The sequence below is a fragment of the Coregonus clupeaformis genome, chromosome 19 (assembly GCF_020615455.1).
Source record: "Coregonus clupeaformis isolate EN_2021a chromosome 19, ASM2061545v1, whole genome shotgun sequence".
NCBI lineage: Eukaryota > Metazoa > Chordata > Actinopteri > Salmoniformes > Salmonidae > Coregonus > Coregonus clupeaformis.
Genome location: NC_059210.1, coordinates 43,767,100 through 43,787,317, shown reverse-complemented (window position 1 = coordinate 43,787,317; position 20,218 = coordinate 43,767,100). Strand labels below are relative to the sequence as shown.

At 44.3% G+C, this 20,218-nt stretch overlaps 1 protein-coding gene across 1 annotated transcript in view; it reads right to left on the bottom strand.

Moving 5' to 3' along the window:
* LOC121531180 overlaps window positions 1–20,218 on the bottom strand; it is a 132,626-nt gene that overhangs the window by 79,724 nt on the left and 32,684 nt on the right. The window contains exons 12-14 of the mRNA XM_045205095.1: window positions 16,557–18,556; window positions 15,913–15,925; window positions 13,319–14,443 (exon numbers count right to left, since the gene is read on the bottom strand). Coding sequence (XP_045061030.1) covers window positions 13,319–14,443; window positions 15,913–15,925; window positions 16,557–18,556 — 3,138 coding nt within the window. The remainder of the gene's footprint in view (window positions 1–13,318; window positions 14,444–15,912; window positions 15,926–16,556; window positions 18,557–20,218) is intronic.

Below are 20,218 nucleotides of genomic sequence, written 5' to 3'. Positions count from 1 at the left end.
CCAGAAATCTTGCTTGTTTGTAGGTGACCAAATACTTATTTTCCACCATAATTTGCAAATAAATTCATTAAAAATCCTACAATGTGATTTTCTGGATTTTTTTCTCTCAATTTGTCTGTCATAGTTGACGTGTACCTATGATGAAAATTACAGGCCTCTCTCATCTTTTTAAGTGGGAGAACTTGCACAATTGGTGGCTGACTAAATACTTTTTTCCCCCACTGTAGCAGCTCCCATTACCTATCTGCTAAAGGGGGGTCCGGTGCGCCTGCAGTGGTCAGCTGAGGCGGACAGGGCGTTTAAATGTCTGAAGGACCTGTTTACCTCGGCTCCGGTGCTGGCGCATCCGGATCCCTCTTTGGCATTCCAGGTGGAGGTGGACGCTTCCGAAGCTGGGATCGGCGCTGTGCTGTCTCAGCGCTCGGGTACGCCACTTAAACTCCACCCCTGTGCTTTCTAATCTAAGAAGCTCAGTCCGGCGGAGCGCAATTATGACGTAGGGGATAGGGAGCTGCTGGCTGTGGTTCAAGCCCTGAAGGTGTGGAGACATTGGCTTGAGGGGGCTAAACACCCTTTTCTCATTCTGACTGACCATCGTAACCTGGAGTACATACGGGCAGCGAGGAGGCTGAATCCTCGCCAGGCAAGGTGGTCAATGTTTCTTTCCCGCTTTGTATTTAAGCTCACCTATATACCAGGGTCCCAGAACGCTAAGGTAGACGCCCTGTCCCGACTATATGACACAGAGGAGAGGTCCATTGAGCCCACTCCCATACTCCCGGAGTCTTGTTTAGTGGCACCGGTGGTGTGGGAGGTGGATGCGGAAATCGAGCGGGAGTTACGTTCCGACCCTACTCCTCCACAGTGTCCAGAGGGTCGGAGGTACGTGCCGCTCGAGGTTCGCGACCGTTTGATATACTGGGCTCACACGTCAGCCTCCTCTGGTCATCCAGGTATTGGTCAGACAGTGCACTGCCTTAGTGAGAAGTACTGGTGGCTAACCTTAGCTAAGGACGTGAGGGTTTATGTTTCCTCCTGCTCGGTGTGCGCCCAGTGTAAGGCACCTAGACACCTGCCCAGGGGGAAGTTACAACCCCTACCCGTTCCACAACGGCCGTGGTCTCACCTATCGGTGGATTTTGTCACGGACCTTCCCCCCTCCCAGGGGAACACTACGATCTTGGTCGTTGTGGATCGGTTTTCTAAAGCCTGCCGTCTCATTCCCCTGCCAGGTCTCCCTACTGCCCTACAAACTGCTGAGGCCCTGTTTACACACGTCTTCCGGCACTATGGGGTGCCTGAGGATATAGTGTCTGATCGGGGTCCCCAGTTCACCTCTAGAGTCTGGAGGGCATTTATGGAACGTCTGGGGGTCTCGATTAGCCTTACCTCAGGTTTTCACCCCGAAAGTAATGGGCAGGTGGAGAGAGTTAACCAGGATGTGGGTAGGTTTCTGAGGTCATATTGCCAGGACCGGCAAGAGGAGTGGTCGGGATATATTCCCTGGGCAGAGATAGCCCAAAACTCCCTCCGCCATTCGTCCACTAACCTTACGCCTTTCCAGTGTGTGTTAGGTTATCAGCCGGTTCTGGCACCTTGGCATCAGAGCCAGACCGAAGCCCCTGCGGTGGACGAGTGGTTTCGGCGCTTGGAGGAGACTTGGAACGCTGTGCATGTCCATCTGCAGCGTGCCATCAGGCGGAAAACTGTCACGGAATCAGCCGAGGCTGCTCCTCCTCCTTGCTCGGGCAGGCTTCGGCGTTCGTCATCGCCGGAGTACTAGCTGCCACCGATCTATGTTTCGATGTTTGACTTGTTTTGTCCTGATTGTGTACACCTGTTCCCCATTATGTTGTATTGTATTCCCTATTTAACCCTCTGTCGTGCATTGTGTGTTGTGTGTTATTATATTCGTCTTCGGCAGTGTTAGTGAGCGGGTTGTTTTCCTCCTTGTATGGAGATGGTTTTCTTCTCTGGTTACTTTCAAGTAAAGTACGTTTCCAGTAAGCTCTGTGTCCTGCGTTTGACTTCGCCTACCGCATTTCACCGTCGCCTTCTGACAGTATGTACATTATACCTTCATTCACAATGTTTTAATTCATCTGACTGCAAGGGAGAAATTGCAAAAATAAATGTTTTTGACAATGATTGTTTATTGTGATTAATTCTTATTAATATAAGTATATATAAAATTAATTAATAAATAATATTGAATAAATAAACAATTAATTTTAAAAAAATTTCAGTGTAGATAATTTACACTTTAGGGAGTGAAATTAACACTACACAAATAGTTTTAAAAAATTAACTTGTAGCAGTGTTACTTGTCTAATCCCTTAGTGTTACTTTAACTCTGTTTTGCTAGTTAAAAAAGGAACTCTGGCAGAGTGTTAAATGTCTAACTATTTTGAAAGTGTTAATTTAACTCTGGAGAGTGTGGACCTATATAAACCCTCAAAAAGTGTTGAAATCAACTCTGTGGGAGTTAATTCAACACTGGACTTTTTGCTGTGTATGAGTAACAGGGTTGACATGTTATGTTCGACCCACTCACTTTTCCACCACAAAACACCAGAAAATGGCCAAAAAGAGTAGAACCAGCTCACCTGCTTTTACTCTATAGTTTGACTATTAGATGTTCAATGCTTATTTTGAAGGATTATTTTTTTAAAGGAATAGTTTCACCACATTAAACGAGAGTTCAGTTCATGTAACAGGGTTGACCTTAAAATGAGGGACAAAGGTAAGTGAATCACTGATCACATGAAATAAATAACAATCTTCAGAAATGACTTTGTCAAAGCAACAATAATAAGTAGGGCTTTACAATGATGGTGAACATTTTGAGAAATGTTGGGATTTAGTGGGTTAAAATCTTCCTAGAAGTCACAGAAGGGGCCGGGAGGGACGTGTAAAAATGCTGAATTTTGGCACTTTAGCAAATCTTTATTCATGTACAAAAATCTGATTTAATGAATTCTCCAGATTTAATACACTTCAATTAATATAACAGGCTTCTAAAATACAACATTGGTGCACAATGTCTACTTAAAATATCAAAGGGACGCAAAGGGCACTCATTTCGTGGAATGACCCACATATCCTAATCTCTCCATATGCACTCCAATATCAGAAAACATGATTTATACTTTATAAAGGGTTTATAAGTGTTACCATAAAATCTCATTGTAACCACCAGTAGGCTATTTCATCCCTGAGCCAAACAGGGGTGACAAAGCGATTCAATACTTCAGAAAGCACGTGGTCACAGAGCAAGGTCAGTTAATTATGATAGCAGCAGATCCATTAGGTGCTTTTGTCAGATACTTAAATGGAAATGCTCTCTTTCTGACCTCACGTTGTGGCCATCTTCACTGCAAGACAATAGCTCAAGCTCATGGCCGGCTCCAGGCATAAGCGACATAAGCGGTAGCTTAGGGCCCCCGGCCGCTAGGGGGCCCCCGACCAAATATATATATTTTTAACTCATTCGGGGTCTCAACTTACTGTTGAGAGTTAGAATAGTAGAATATACAAAGTGCAAGTTCAAAATTTGGTCATGGCAAAATGTGTAGAATTGCATGACATTTGTTATAAAATTGCAACATTTTGCTCTCCGGCCCATGGCAAAATGTGTAGAACTGCAGGAAACGTGCTTTTAAACTGCAATAATGTCTCTCTGTCCCATGGCAAAATTAATAGAATTGCATTAAATTTGTTCTAGAATTGCTAAATGTTCTCTCTGCCTAGGGTTGGGCGGTATCTGGATTTTCATATCTTCATACCATCCTTCTCTCAAAGTATTCAGACAGCAATCATAATCAGTCTTTTTTGTAGATCTGTAAACTAAGAACTCATAATATGGTTTAAAAGACTAAACTGACAGTTTGAATATCCTGTCTAAGTCATCACTGAATGGCACCCCCCTACTCCACTCCTCCCCTCTTCTCTCCATCCTCCATTGGTCTGTGTGAGGATGTAATCAGCACTAACAAGCAAGCGGCTTCGAGCTCATACATATGCTAATCAGAGGAGCCATGTCACCAGTGGGACCCATCAGGCGATTAATTGCTAATCAGAAGCTCTGACACTTACTGGTTCTCTGATCACCTCTTACGCCAACACAATGGCCTCATTAGAGACACAGGACCGGTAGAGTGGTGCTGGGGTGACGCAGGAAATTATTAATAGAAATAGACTAACGCAATACGCATGAATCAACCACTTGTGAAAGAGCTATCCTATTGATGTGTAAGTGTAGCTGAATTCATATCTGGCAATGGAGGAGCTTGTCACTGAATATGAATGGAGAAGCTAGCAGTTACATTTCATAATATATTTTATAAAGATAATTGATTGTGCTCTTTTGATTACATGAAAATCAGTGGCTCATAAATAACAACATAATCATCACTGAATCACTGTCTCTCATCACGTTAAAATAGTATCTTCCCCTTTTAAATTACCACAGCACTGTCTTCACCAACAACATGATTAAACTCAAGGTGAAATCATCATGTAATGCTTACTCATTTTACCCCCACACACAAAATGACATCTTAGATTGAAATGTCCTTGGATTGTAAATTAACTACACCACAACCTCATTTGCATAATTCATTAAAAACAGACAAGGTTCAATTTTCTGTTTTCTTCAACATTCAACCTTCCGTTGCTTTGTGACAGAACACACTTGGGAGGGTTGGAGAAGGAAATAGTGGAGGAAGATGAAACAACAGCTCACTCAGAGGGCTGAGCCAAGCCTCTGTGTACCTGAACAGCATATCTACATTACCCTGTATACAAATCCCTCTCCTCTCTCTGCAGTATCCTGTCCCCCTGTCCCTCTCCTCTCTCTACATTACCCTGTCCCTCTCCTCTCTCTGCAGTATCCTGTCCCCCTGTCCCTCTCCTCTCTCTGCAGTACCCTGTCCCCCTGTCCCTCTCCTCTCTCTACATTACCCTGTCCCTCTCCTCTCTCTGCAGTACCCTGTCCCCCTGTCCCTCTCCTCTCTCTACATTACCCTGTCCCCCTGTCCCTCTCCTCTCTCTGCAGTACCCTGTCCCCCTGTCCCTCTCCTCTCTCTGCAGTACCCTGTCCCCCTGTCCCTCTCCTCTCTCTACACTACCCTGTCCCTCTCCTCTCTCTACATTACCCTGTCTTCCAGTCCCTCTCCTCTCTCCCTGGCTAAATATGGACCAGTCTCCCACATCTCTCCAGGTGGCATGCTGGCCTCAGTCCAAGCTGAAGCCTCCAATATATTACAGATTACTTGTATCTGTAAAATGAGGTAAAGTTGTAATGCTTTTCAACTACCATTTCACCTCGGCAGCAGATCATGTCAACACATACTAGTAATGGAAGTCTAGAAGGATCATGCTACATGTGTGTCAGAGTCGAAGACACAATGTTTCCAGAGGTCAACTAATGATATGGTTGTTACTAGATTTCCACTCCAGCAGAGACCTCTGAGTCCTGGGCCTACCATCATCAATTCCTTTAATTAAATATGTTTGAGCAGGAGCTCTGTGCTGAAAACAGGGGAAGCAGGGGAGCTGTGAAGGGGGAGCAGGGGAGGCAGGCATTGACTGTGATTAGTCTCAAGAGCTGGATTCACAAGGCCTTCACAGTGACAGCTCTCAGGAAACTGCTATGCTGACACACATGGACCCCATGCCAGCTGAAGCTATAACACCACCACCGTGTATCTGCTGAACTCTACACTAAATAACACATTCTCTTTTATTCTTCTATACTGAACAAAAATATAAATGCAACATGCAACAATTTCATTGATTATATGGGGGTACAGTTCATATGAGGAAATCAGTCAATTGAAATACATTCATTAGGCCCTAATCTATGGATTTCACATGACTAGGAATACAGATATACATCTGTTGGTCACAGATAACGTTTTTAAAAAATGGGCCTCACAATGGGCCTCAGGGACTCGTCATGGTATTTTTGTGCATTCAAATTGCCATCGATAAAATATAATTGGGTTTGTTGCCCGTGGCTTATGCCTGCCCATACCATAACCCCACCGCCACCATAGGGCACTCTGTTCACAACGTTGACATCAGCAAACCGCTCGCCCACAAGACGTCATACACGTGGTCTGTGGTTGTGAGGCCGGTTGAACATACTGCCAAATTCTATAAAACGACGTTGGAGGTGGCTTATGGTAGAGAAATGAACATTCAATTCTCTGGCAACAGCTCTGATGGACATTCCTGCAGTCAGCATGCCAATTGCACGTCCCTCAAAACTTGAGACATCTGTGGCATTGTGTTGTGTAACAAAACTGCACATTTTAGAGTGGCCTTTTATTGTCCCCAGCACAAGGTGCACCTGTGTAATGATCATGCTGTTTAATCAGCTTCTTGATATGCCACCCCTGTCAAGTGGATGGATTATCTTTGCAAATGAAAAATGGGAAAAACTTTTCTGTTCAATGTAGATTCAATGTGATGGCACGTCTCAGAGAAAAAGCCACACAACTCTATACCCCCCCCCCACACAAAACTGTATGGGAAAACCTCCAACAAACTTGGACCATTAATCAACCAGCTGAAACAATTATGTTTTGCCCCCTCTGCATATTTTACAGTGTGTGACAACAATCTTTACAGCATCAGTGACATCAGAGCCTGTAACCCCAACACCCTGCTGCTCTTACCAAGCATATACTATTTTCTTAAACTTGTCAGCATTAACACAACAATATCAATAGCTTGGTTGTGTTATTCTGTTCACAAGCACACAGTGTGCCAACCAAGGCCCCAGTTGGTAGAGCATGGCGCTTGCAACGCCAGGGTTGTGGGTTCGTTTCCCACTGGGGGCCAGTATGAAAATGTATGCACTCACTAGCTGTAAGTCGCTCTGGATAAGAGCGTCTGCTAAATGACTAAAATGTAAAATGCATACAGAAATACTGGAGATTTACATCTGATATCATGCCATCTGTGAGGTGAATTGAATAAAAGGCCAATGGGTTGTGTTAGTAGCTATATATTTTAGGCTGTCAGAGAACCTCTATTCTTGCAGAAGCTCATGCTGGTAGGTTCCTTATTGATTTCCTGGCAGCTGCCTTTGGCAACGTCTGTAGCTGGCTAATATAGTGTGCTTTCAGCAGCACCCGCAGTGCTCCCACTCCTCATCAATCTGGCCCTCTGATAATAGAGCGTGTTGACCCACTAATCTGCAATAAGCAGAGTGCTTCATTCTGAAGACGAGGGGCCCAGGCCCTGCTTTCTCTCTCAAATCTGACGGATGACACGTCAACAAACTTTCCTTTGAAGACAGAGAGGGAGAGAGGGAGAGAGGGGGAGAATGAGAGAGGGAGAGAGAGAGAAAAGGAATGGAAGCAGAGAGAGAGAGGGGTAAACATAGAGAAGATTGATAGAGAGAAAGAGAGAGAGAGAGAGAGAGAGAGAGAGGGAGAGAGAAAGAGAGAGAGTTAGAGATGCACTATGAGTGCATTAATGGGGACAGGTCTCTAGGGGGAGATTCTATTCCCTCTCCTCCGACTGACAGCCAAGCCCACCGTCAAAATAGCAAGCAGCACCACTCTCCCATTTTGAAGGAATATTTTAGCTTGAGGGTTGCACGTCACAGCTAGGAACTGCTCCTAAGCACTATACACCCATCAACTGCCCTACAAATAACAGAGATTTTAGTCTGAATCAATTGAGGTGGAAAGTACAGCAGTGTTGAAATACTACTTAGCCCTAACTGTAGGCCTATCAAGGTTAGTCTCATTGACATAGACCTTATTTTACAGGGAAGACCTGTTCCAAGACATGAGTAAGATCACACATTTAAATCAGCTTGCTCATTTGAAACATACAGCCTCAGAAGTCAAAATAAAAGTCTTGATCTTCGAGACAAACACGTAGCAAAAAATTGCAATGGTTAAAACCCTACATAAAAGAGCTTGGCTAGAACCATGTGAAACACACAGCCTGTGAAGAAGAGTTGAAAGGAGGGAGGGAGGCGGGAGTAGGTAAGCTGTGTTTGGTCTCGCCTCTGAGGGACTATTTTTAACACCGTCACTCGGTGCACCAAGGGGTTTCTCCTTATCACCGCAGCAACAGCCTGGGCCAGGGCAGGGCCTACAGAGGAGCACATTTCAACATTTACACAGGCCTAGCAGAGAGTACAGAAAATGTACCACAGTTAAAGCTAAAAACTTTGCTTCATAACCTTGGATGTGCGTGTGATGATTGATGCCTACAGCTAGGCCTATAGATTATGAGGTGTGTGATTTCTCATCATGGATGGTAGCTGTGGACCATGACTCGCGATACCACGACTGACATATTTTTGTTGTTGTTTACATCTTTTGAAGTCCCTTTTTCCTTCGGAAAAGAAAAAGTCATAGTATTGTCCTTTTATACAAAGGCTATTGGTGGTGCCAGCACATCTGTAGCAACTATGAGACTGCTAACCAGCAATACTTCTTTGCTCATTATTACCCTGTATGGAACATTCTAACTAGGCAGCCAGTAGTGGTCCAATAGAAAACAGCTGGGAGGGAACACCGGTGTCTTACATAACAGAAAACATCCACTCAGGCTTTTGAGAAGATCAGCTGGAGTAGAAAGAGAGAGAGGAGGGGAAATGGACAGACTTGCTGCTGGCGTTTGCCCCCTCTACTTCCCACGCCTCCCCCTCTCCTCTCCTCTCCAACCATACCACTGCTTTTTACTCTTCTGTAGAGAATAAAAAGGCATTGACAGCATCTCTGTCAATTCAAAAAATATATATATTTATAAAGCAGGGAAAGATCTGAAGCTCATGAAAAGCACAATGCAGTATGACAATGTGGATGTCAGCTGCCCCTGCAGTTACACAAATTCCCAGCCATCGTCCTTCAATTTATGCCACTCTGCCTTTACACAGACGTGGGTTGATGATGTACTAAGTAAGCATTGTCCGTGTATCCCCTCTCCCAACCGCCACCTCAAGCTGAATGGTCTGCTCTCCATGAAAGACCCAAGGAGCAAAGTCGATTATGTAAGAGGAAAGTCGATCAGATGAAGCATTATTCCTCCATTATGACGTGTGAATTAGGCTGAGCCTTGTTGTAAATCTCCACAGCATCACAGCTCAGACATAACAGAGAGGTCTACTATCATAGCCCTGTTAGTGAGATTCAACATCCAGGGGCATGAGGGAACAGGCTACCAACTAGCACACAAATACTAATACTGTATGTGGCTAATGGAGTACGTCACTTGCAACAAATACTGACAATTATTGATGATTATCTATTATCTAAAATGCAACCATTGTAAAAAAATATTCAATGGGCTACATAAATAAATAAAAATAACGCAGCAGTAACTTTGAGTTTCCATTAAATGCTAGCTGCTTTCAGGTTTAATCTGGTGGCATTTTGGTCCTGCCTGTTGAGGCTAGTGCAAATAACCCACCATCTCATTATAAAGGCATTAGCATCAAAAGATGACCTTTAGAAAAGGCCTCCAGTTGTGTGACTAAGAGAGGCCTGAGAAATGACAAGTTATTACATTGGAACCCTGGTGAATCGGCTAGCTAGCTCACAGTATGAACACTGACATCAGAGCAGTGCTATACTCTCATGAGGAGAGTAGTTTATCATTGTTGAAATTATATGGATATAATATGAGGAATCAAAAATAATACCTCATTACTTTAGTCATGTTTACTCATGTTAAGTGTTGGGGTTTGACCCAGTCATTCAATCACATAGGCTATCGCATGCTCACACACCTGAGAATAAACAACCAATGAGAAACACTGTAATGGAAGCTGTAATGGAAGTACTCTTCATTACCTGCCTGGAAATGGGGAGTTCCCTAATGAACACTAGCCTACTTTAGTTAACCCAGAGGTGACCGAGGTGAGAGCAGCACCCAACGTTACAGCCCTTAGCCAGCCCGCGTCAGTGTGTTGGTGACAGAAAGTCAACACACGTACCACTATTAGCAGCCAACACGCATGTGTGGGGCTCTGAGCAATATAATTTAAAAAGAGAACTGTTGAAGTACAGAGAGCCAGTGATGGCTGCATGGGAAACGTGCTGCTGCAGGCTGCTGTGTTGTGTTGGAATTATTCCAGCTCACCTCTGCTCATTGGCATATTACAGGGCCCTGCCATCTCTCATGGAGAATGGAAAGTCCCCAGCCAGCCACAGAAGCAGATCCCATCTCACTAATGCTGTTGCACAACTCTCAATCACTTTAATAAAGTTTTATTGCTGCTGGACCGCCAAGGTTGAGGCGCTCCTCGCATGAGCCATTATGTCACATCCACTGAGACCTTACCATGAGAGGGATGTCCCAGGAAGAGGCAGGCAGCTGTCCGACACAGAGTGCATTAGAGTATGGTTTTAATACTGTTTGAGGCCCCTCAAAAAAGTAATTATATTCATAAAGGTTACATAGAGCCATTGCACAGTTCTAATGCATAATCTGGGCAGCTCTCCAGGCAATCTCTCTCCACACATTTCAGTCTCTCATCTATAGAGGTCTCATGCTTTGCAATCCATCTCAGTCTCTCAAAACATGTCAAGGTCCAGGAGGTAAAAATGCTATATTTTGTAAACTCTAAACTGTTCTGCCCCGGAGGGTCTATTATTGGCTGGAACGGGTGCCAATCACTTAGCATTTTAAAGTAACTGTCCAGTGAAAATCTCACTTTTAAAAGTTAATATTCTGTTAACTCATACCGAAATAATGTTGTTGACTATACTATCCTATACTCGTATTTATGGCCAAAGCATTAATTGGAGAAAAAACACTTAGCCCACATTAAACTTTAAAAAATGTTTGCTATTTCTTCATAGAATATGATGTCATACTCCTGAGGAGGATGGGCTGGCCAATCAGCAGTCTAGAGCAGGTTTAGCTGGCCAGTCAGCGGTCTACTCACATTAATATTTTTTATGAATGGTATATTCCCACACCACTCTGTTGTTGGGGTACGCCCACACCATTCCAACACAGAAAAGCTGTTTTTTAACATACTTAATAAAACAAATTTGGAAGGAAAACTATTTAGCTCATATTGTAAGTAAGTATAGGTCATATTTCATAGAAATCTGGAAACACTGGACAGTTACTTTAAACCCCCTATGCTCATTTGTGACCCCTCTTTCAAAGTCACTGATATCTCTTTCTTTTAGCCATGGTAGACAAAATAATGGGCAACTGGGCATTTGTATACATGACCCTAAGCATGATGGAATGTTAATTGCTTAATTAGCTCAGGAACCAAAAGTATGTGGACACCTGCTCGTCAAACATCTCATTCCAAAATCATGGGCATTAATATGGAGTTGGTCCCCCCTTTGCTGCTATAACATCCTCCACTCTTCTGGGAAGGCTTTCCACTAGATGTTGGAACATTGCTGCGGGGACTTGCTTCCATTCAGCCACAAGAGCATTAGTGAGGTCGGGCACTGATTTTGGGCGATTAGGCCTGGCTCGCAGTCGGCGTTCCAATTCATCCCAAAGGTCTTCAATTGGGTCGATGTCAGGGCTCTGTGCAGGCCAGTCAAGTTCTTCCACACCTATCTCGACAAACCATTTCAGTATGGACCTCGCATTGTGCACGGGGGCATTGTCATGCTGATACAGGAAAGGGCCTTCTCCAAACTGTTGCCACAACAGTTGGATGCACAGAATCGTCTAGAATGTCATTGTATGCTGTAATATTAAAGATTTCCCTTCACTGAAACTAAGGGGCCTTGCCCGAACCATGACAAACAGCCCCAGAGCATTATTTCTCCTCCACCAAACTTTACAGTTGGCACTATTCATTGGGGCATGTAGCGTTCTCCTGGCATCCGCCAAACCCAGATTCGTCCGTCGGACTGCCAGATGGTGAAGCGTGATTCATCACTCCAGAGAACGCATTTCCACTGCTCCAGAGTCCAATGACGGCAAGCTTTACACCACTCCAGCCGACACTTGGCATTGCGCATGGTGATCTTAGGCTTGTGTGCGGCTGCTCGGCCATGGAAACCCATTTCATGAAACTCCAGACGAACAGTTCTTGGGCTCACGTTACTTCCAGAGGCAGTTTGGAGCTCAATAGTGAGTGTTGCAACCAAGGACAGACAATTTTTACTCGCTACGCACTACAGCACTTGGCAGTCCCGTTCTGTGAACTTGTGTGGCCTACCACTTTGCGGCTGAGCCGTTGTTGCTCCTAGACGTTTCCACTTCACAGTAACAGCACTTACAGTTGACCGGGGCAGCTCTAGCAGGGCAGAAATTTGATGAACTGACTTGTTGGAAAGGTGGCATCCTATGACGGTGCCACGCTGAAAGTCACTGAGCTCTTCAGTAAGGCCATTCTACTGCCAAAGTTTGTCTATAGAGATTAGAAATAGCCAAATCCACTACTTTTAAGGGATGTCCACATACTTTTGTGTACTTTGTATCCCTCAGTTACTCAAGTGCTTCCTTTATTTTGGCAGTTACCTGTAGCTTGATCCTTTTAGACTCCCATTACCAGAAAGTATTGAGTGAAACACAGCAGCACTGAGAACACAGGGTGGATTATGGGCTGTTATAATGGAGGTTGACTTCACAGAGCGGAGAGCCAGCCCTAGCCCTGCTGTGAGCTGTCTGAGCAGGCATGTTATTATTAGACATCAGTAGATGAAATCACCACAAATGCCTTGTAGTGACCTACACTGTTCCTGAGTCACTGTATCAGGAAACAAGAGATTGAGTAGACTACAGCCTCTCAAATCACTTCCCACTGGGCACACACTGGTTGAATCAACGCTGTTTCCACGTCATTTCAATGAAATGACCTTGAACCAACTTGGGATAGATGTTGAATTGACGTCTGTGCCCAGCGTGTTATCACAGTACAAGCAAAGGGAGCAATATCAAACAATGATGTGCTACAACCTCTGACTCATCTGCATTCAATGTAAGACAATAAAAGACCTCTGTTGCAAATGTGAATCAAATATTGGACTGGAAAGAATGTACCTTATTTGAGCTGAAACCCATTCAAAACTATAACACCTGTTTTCTCTAGACAAGCAACATAACTAGTCTGAGGCTGGAAAATACAACAGGTTAGTGAGCAAATTGCCATCAACCTTCAGTCATTGCCTCTGCCACGTGCCTATGGGAATAACATCTTCTGAATAATCCAAGAGAATTTGCACCTCCTCAACATAGTATTGGGGATCACAGAGGATTTGGTATTTTCTCTGACAGAGTCCTTTTAAACATGCATAGCAAATCTGAGAGTCTGTTTAATACACACATAATCAAATGTAATGAACATATTTCGCAGTCTTACCTCTGTTTCATGTGTCATGGGGTTAAATCCACAGAGATTACAGACAGTGTTCTTGCATTCAGTGCAGGTGTTGTAGTTGGGAGGGTCCTTGGATCCCTTGTTGAGTTCCACCTTACAGAGTGGACAGGTGGACTGGCCTGCTATGGGAGCTGGTTGGGAGGATGCTGCTCCCTTTGGAGGCTCGGATTGGGGCTTGTCCACTTTGGCCTGTACTGATGGGGGGACCTTGGCCTGCTGGAGTTGCTCTGCTTTCTTCTCCTCTGCTTTCTGAGCAGTAGGTGGTTTGGTCTCCTTTGCAGGGGGCATCTTGGGAGAGGCCTGGGCTGCTGCAGACACCTTGGGGGAAGCTGGCGGTGGGGTGAGTGGTTTGTCCTCAACAGCTGAGGTGATCAAAGTAGATGCAGAGCTGAAGATAGAGGAGCCAAAGCCAAACATCTTCCCAGATACTGATTCTTCAGGCTTTGGCTGAGATTTAGCACCACCAAAGCCAAAGAAGCCCCCTGACTGCTTGGTGGGCTGGGCATGTGGTTCTGGTACAGCTTTGGCAGGAGAGGTAACTCCTTTTGGAAGCTGTTGTGGAAGCTTTCCAGGCTCCTGCTTGAGGGGAGCAGTTTTGGGGTCTGGCTTTGGAGCTGGCTGGGTTTGTACTTGTGGTGGTTGCTTTGTAGCAGGTTGTTGCAGTGAAGGAGTTTGCTTTTCTGGCTGCTGTGCAGGTATAACAGCTCTACTGGGTTTGGGTCTGGCTGGAATTGGTTGGTCCACTGGTTTCGGAACAATTATAGATTCCTGGTTCTCCTTCGCAGCCACAGCAGATGGAGCCTGTTTATTTTGTATGGATCCTGGTTCTGGGGTCTCCTTATTTTGGACTGCAGTTGGTGCTGGGGTTCCAGTGGGAATTGGTGTCTCCTGAGGTACAGTGGGTGGAGTGATCTCATTTTGGGCAGCCACAGGTACTGGGATCTCCTCCTTCTGGGATTTAGCTGGAGCTGGGTACGGCTTTTGAGGTGCAACAGGTGTAGAGACTATGGTGGGCAAGGGATGGGGTTTCATCATGGGAGGTCCTGGGGGTTCCATTCCTCCAAGTGCTCTCTGCATCTGGCAGGTCAGACACAGCCATTCCTTTACCTGAAAAAATAACAGTGTTGATAAAAAAGAATATATATATCTATATATGTTTTAGAATGTTATTGTAGTCTGAGCACTTACAGATGCTCTTATCTTAGTTGCTACAGTGTACTTATACTTATTTTCCACCATAATTTGAAAATAAATTCATTAAAAATCCTACAATGTGATTTTCTGGAATTTTTTTCTCTCAATTTGTCTGTCATAGTTGACGTGTACCTATGGTGAAAATTACAGGCCTCTCTCATCTTTTTAAGTGGGAGAACTTGCACAATTGGTGGCTGACTAAATACTTTTTTCCCCCACTGTATATAAATACTGCATACTGCATGTGACAAACATACAAAACTACAGTCTTAATGCTCTAAATCTCAAGATGCTAAATACAATTAATAATGTATATCAGAGTATTAATACAATTCCTCAAGATCTAAAATTAGATAACAACATCTACATAGAATGTGAGTGTGTTCATAGAACTAAAATGTACTCTCATTGTTTGTGAACCAAATGTTTAAGTCTGCTGCATATTCTAGGGATGTGAATCTTTCAGTTTCAACACGATTCGATACGTATCGAACTAGATACATGGGCTCCGATACGATACAGGAATGATACGTTTTAGTTTGAAATGATTCGGTTTTGATTCGGCTTGATTAGAGAACGAATCGACGCAATTCGGTTTGCTGGATTCGATTCGATGCGTTAACATTCGTTGCATAAACACATTCATTTTCCATTCTAAATTAAAATTGGCTGCTGATGGAGAGCTGGGCCTCTCTGAACTGGATCTGTCGAAGCTGACTTCTCTCTCTGTTTGTGTGTGTGTGTGTGCGCGCAAATGTGGTCCTCTGTAGCTCAGCTGGTAGAGCACGGCGCTTGTAACGCCAGGGTAGTGGGTTCGATCCACAGGACCATCCCATACACAAAAATGTATGCAAGCATGACTGTAAGTCGCTTTGGATAAAAGCGTCTGCTAAATGGAATATTATTATTAAATGTGATTGGTGTCCTCGTTATGAAATTATGAACTTTACCATGTATATCTAAAAATTACCATACTGATTGTTTAAAGCAAAACTACCAAAACTATTGCTGGTGGGGAAATTGAACAATCAAAATCAAATCCATTCTAAGCCCTGTTCAGCAGGTATAGCCAGATAAGAGTTGTGTCTCCTGTAGCTTACTTTTATTCTGGTAAAACACCATTTTCAACAGCACATAGATAATAACCTAGCAAATTACATAGGTTGTCACTCAACTAATGAAGCTTAACATTACGCAAGCCATTTTAGCATTTGAATACTGAAGTTGCCACGCATATGTGCAAGATCAGGAACAGGCTGCCTACCTCGTGCTGGTCGGTGCACGAAGCTGGTTAGAGTGTGCAGCTTGAATAGGCTACTGATATTGCATGGGGTTGTTGGGCATGCAAAATGACGTAGATCAATGACTGTCAACACAGTTACATGTAGTTCAACACTGAAGAAGAGAGGACACATCAGTTGTCACAAGATAATAGATATTTTCAGACGGTAGAAAAAATGTAATATGAGCAAGAAATGCTTGTGAATCGGCAATTCGTAACTTTATAATCTATTTTTTGACCGATGCATGCTACATTTGGATTGGTTTGGGGTCCGTGGACTGAAGCACTTGCATCTTCAACTTTGAATCGGGGACCGATGCATATCGGTGAATCATTACATCCCTAGCATATTCTGTAGAATATTGGGAGGCACTATGTACTCCAAACCCCTTCAGACAAAAGTAATGCAACGTACAGTATGTTAAATGTGATCAGTATCAGATGAACATGAATGTCAAAACCTTGCCAAGATACTCAAGGACAATGGTGTCAGATTACAATTGGTTTCCAGAAAGATCATGAACAAATATTAGACAATTGTTTAGAAAAGCCTATATTAATACAAATAACTTCATCAAAATAATCTTCTTATCCTATCTTGCACTTCCCATGAAAGACGTGACTGCCGACTATAAACATTGTGTAGGTATAGTTAGTATCCTTAACCAATTGTTCTAAAATAAAGTACAACAGTTATGTTAGAGTAGCCTAATTACTTTCATGAAACATATACTCTTTACTTACTGTTTCCTGTGGCATGGGGTTAAATCCACAGAGGTTGCAGACAGCGTTCTTGCATTCAGTGCAGGTGTTGTAGTTGGGAGGGTCCTTGGAGCCCTTGTTGAGTTCCACCTTACAGAGTGGACAGGTGGACTGGCCTGCTTTGGGAGCTGGTTGGGAGGATGCTGCTCCCTTTGGAGGCTCGGATTGGGGCTTGTCCACTTTGGCCTGTACTGATGGGGGGACCTTGGCCTGCTGGAGTTGCTCTGCTTTCTTCTCCTCTGCTTTCTGAGCAGCAGGTGGTTTGGTCTCGTTTTTGCAGGGGGCATCTTGGGAGATGTCTGGGCCAGTGCAGACATCTTGGGGGAAGCTGGCGGTGTGGTGCGGGGATCATCCTGAACAACTGAGGTTATCAAAGTGGAGGCAGAGCTGAAAAAGCCAAACATCTTCCCAGACACTGACTCTTCAGGCTTTGAGGAGGCAGACTGAGATTTGGGACCTCCAAAGCCAAATAAGCCTCCTGACTCCTCAGGGGGTTGCTGTGTGGCTGGGATGGCACTACTCTGCCTACGCCCAGGGCTAGGCTGCTGTGGTGGTTTATGAGGTTCTGATGTTCTCCGGTTTTCCAGTGGAGCCTTCTGAGCAGGCACTGGGCTTGCCAGTTTTTGAGTGTCTGCTGCTTTAGCAGCTTCAACTATTGATATGTCAGGCTCTGATTTTGGTGCCTCTGCTGAGGGCTGCTTAGGCTGTCCTTGTTGTTGTGGAGTCTTCTGTTGTGGAGGTTGTTGGACAAGTGTTGGAGTCGGTTTGTCCACTGGCTTATGGTCCTGCTGGCAAACCACTGTCGAGGATACCTCCTTCTTCTGTGACGAGCCTGGTGCTGGGGTCTCTTTCACTAAAGCACGAGTCATTGACTCCTTTTTGGGTGAGGTTGTTGTAGGGGCCACTTGTTGGGGCCCAGCTGGTCTGGGATTCTCCATCTGTTGAGGCGCAACAGTTGCAGACACCTTGGGGGAAGCTGGAGGTCTGGTGCGGTGCTCATCTTGAACAGCTGAGGTGATCAAAGTGGATGCAGAGCTGAAGATGGAGGAGCCAAATCCAAGCATCTTCCCAGACACTGAGTCTTCAGGCTTTGACTGAGCAGGCTGAGATTTAGCACCACCAAATCCAAAGAAGCCTCCTGACTCCTGCTTGGAGGGCTGGGCCTGTGGTGGTGGTGGTGGTCCACCTTTTGGAAGCTGTTGTTGAGGCTTCCCGGCCTCTGCTTTCGGTGCCACTGTTAGGGGCTGAGGAGGTTGCTCTTGTTGTTGTGGAGTCTTCTGGTGTGGAGGTTGTTGGACAGGGGTTGGAGTTGGTTTGTCCACTTGTGTTTGGTCCTGCTGTGAAGCCACTGCTGGAGATACCTCCTTCTGTGGTGACCCTGGAGTTGGGGTCTTCTTCTCTTTCTCTGAAGAAGGAGTCATTGGCTCCATTAGGGGAGCGGTTTTGGAGTCTGGCTTTGGAGCTGGCTGGGTTTGTACTTGTGGTGGTGGCTTTGTAGCAGGCTGTTGCAGTGAAGGAGTTTGCTTTTCTGGTTGCTGTGCAGGTGTAGCGGCTCCACTGGTTTTGGGTCTGGCTGGAATTGGTTGGTCCACTGGTTTCTGAACAATTATAGGTTCTTCACTCTCCTTCGCAGCCACAGCAGGTGGAGCCTGTTTATTTTGTGTGGATCCTAGTGCTGGGGTCTCCTCCTTTTTGACTGCAGTTGATTCTGGGTTTCCAGCGGGAAATGGTGTCTCCTGATGTACAGTGGGTGTGTTCTCTTTTTGGGCAGCCACAGGTACTGGGATCTCCTCCTTCTGGGGTTTAGCTGGAGCTGGGTACGGCTTTTGAGATGCAGCAGGTGTGACATTCTCCTTTTGAGGTGCAACAGGTGTAGAGACTATGCTGGGCAAGGGTTGGGGTTTCATCATGGGAGGTCCTGGGGGTTCCATTCCTCCAAGTGCTCTCTGCATCTGGCAGGTCAGACACAGCCATTCCTTTACCTGAAATAAAATAACAGCGTTGATAAAAATAATTTGTAAAGAATATTTTAGAATGTTATTGTAGTCTGAGCACTTACAGATACTCTTATTTTAGTTGATATTTAAATAATGCATACTACACGTGACAAAACAAATGTCTTAATGCTCTAAATCTGAAGATGTTAAATAAAATGAATAATTTATATCAGAGCGTATTAATACAATTCCTCAAGATCTAAAATTAGATAACAACATCTACAGAGTGTGAGTGTGTTCATAGACCTAAAATCCTCATTGTTTTTCCTCTCATTGTTTGTGAACCTAATTTTAAAGTCTGGTGCATATTCTAGGGATGTGCATCTTTACCTTTCAAGACGATTCGATACATATCTAGCTAGATACATGGGCTCCGATAAGATACAGGAACGATACGTTTTAGTTTGAAACGATTCGGTGCGATTCGGTTTGATTAAAGAACGAATCAAAGCAATTCGGTTCGCTGGATATGATTCGATGCATTAACATTTGTTGCATAAACACATTCATTTTCCATTCTAAATTAAAATTGGCTGCTGATGGACAGCTGGGAGTCTCTGAGCTGGATCTGTCGAAGCTGACTTCTTTCTGTGTGTGTGTGCGCGCGAGTGTGTGTAAATTCTGTATATCTATGGTGTATGTACTATGTATGCACCTGACCTGAGCCATTAGGGAGACTAGGCATCTACCACCCCACTAAAACTATCAGCGGGGCAATGTAGCATATGTTTTCTGTCCACCCAATTTGGTTCTGAAATCACCATCACCCACCGATTAACTTGTAATTTTTGCAGATTAAGTGTTTGAGCTAGTAATGTATTAATATTTAAAATGAAACATTAGCTGTGACATAGCCATTTAATATATAGCACAACTTTGGATTACCCCGTTTGGAAGTGTTTACTGAGTGAGCTTCTCCTCGCACTTCGGCCATGCCTCGCAAATGTGATTGGTGTCCTCGTTATGAAATTATGAACTTTACCATGTATATCTAAAAATGACCAAACTGATTGTTTAAAGCAAAACTACCAAAACTATTGCTGGTGCGGAAACTGAACAATCAAAATCAAATCCATTCTAAGCCCCGTTCAGCAGGTATAGCCAGATAAGAGTTGTGTCTCCTGTAGCTTACTTTTATTCTGGTAAAACACAATTTTCAACAGCACATAGATAATAACCTAGCAAATTACATAGGTTGTCACTCAACTAATGAAGCTTAACATTACGCAAGCCATTTTAGCATTTGAATGCTGAAGGTGCCGCGCATATGTGCAAGATCAGGAACAGACTGCCTACCTCGTGCTGGTCAGTGCACGAAGCTGGATAGAGTGTGCAGTTTGAATAGGCTACTGATATTGCATGGGGTTGTTCGGCATGCAAAATGACTTGTAGACCAATGACTGTCAACACAGTTATATGTAGTTCGACACTGAAGAAGAGAGGACGCATCAGTTGTCACAAGATAATAGATATTTTCGGACGGTAGAAAACATTTAATATGAGCAAGAAATGCTTGTGAACCGGCAATTCGTAACTTTATAATCTATTTTTTGACCGATGCAGGCTACATTTGGATTGGTTTGGGGTCCGTGGACTGAAGCACTTGCATCTTCAACTTTGAATCGGGGACCGATGCATATCGGTGAA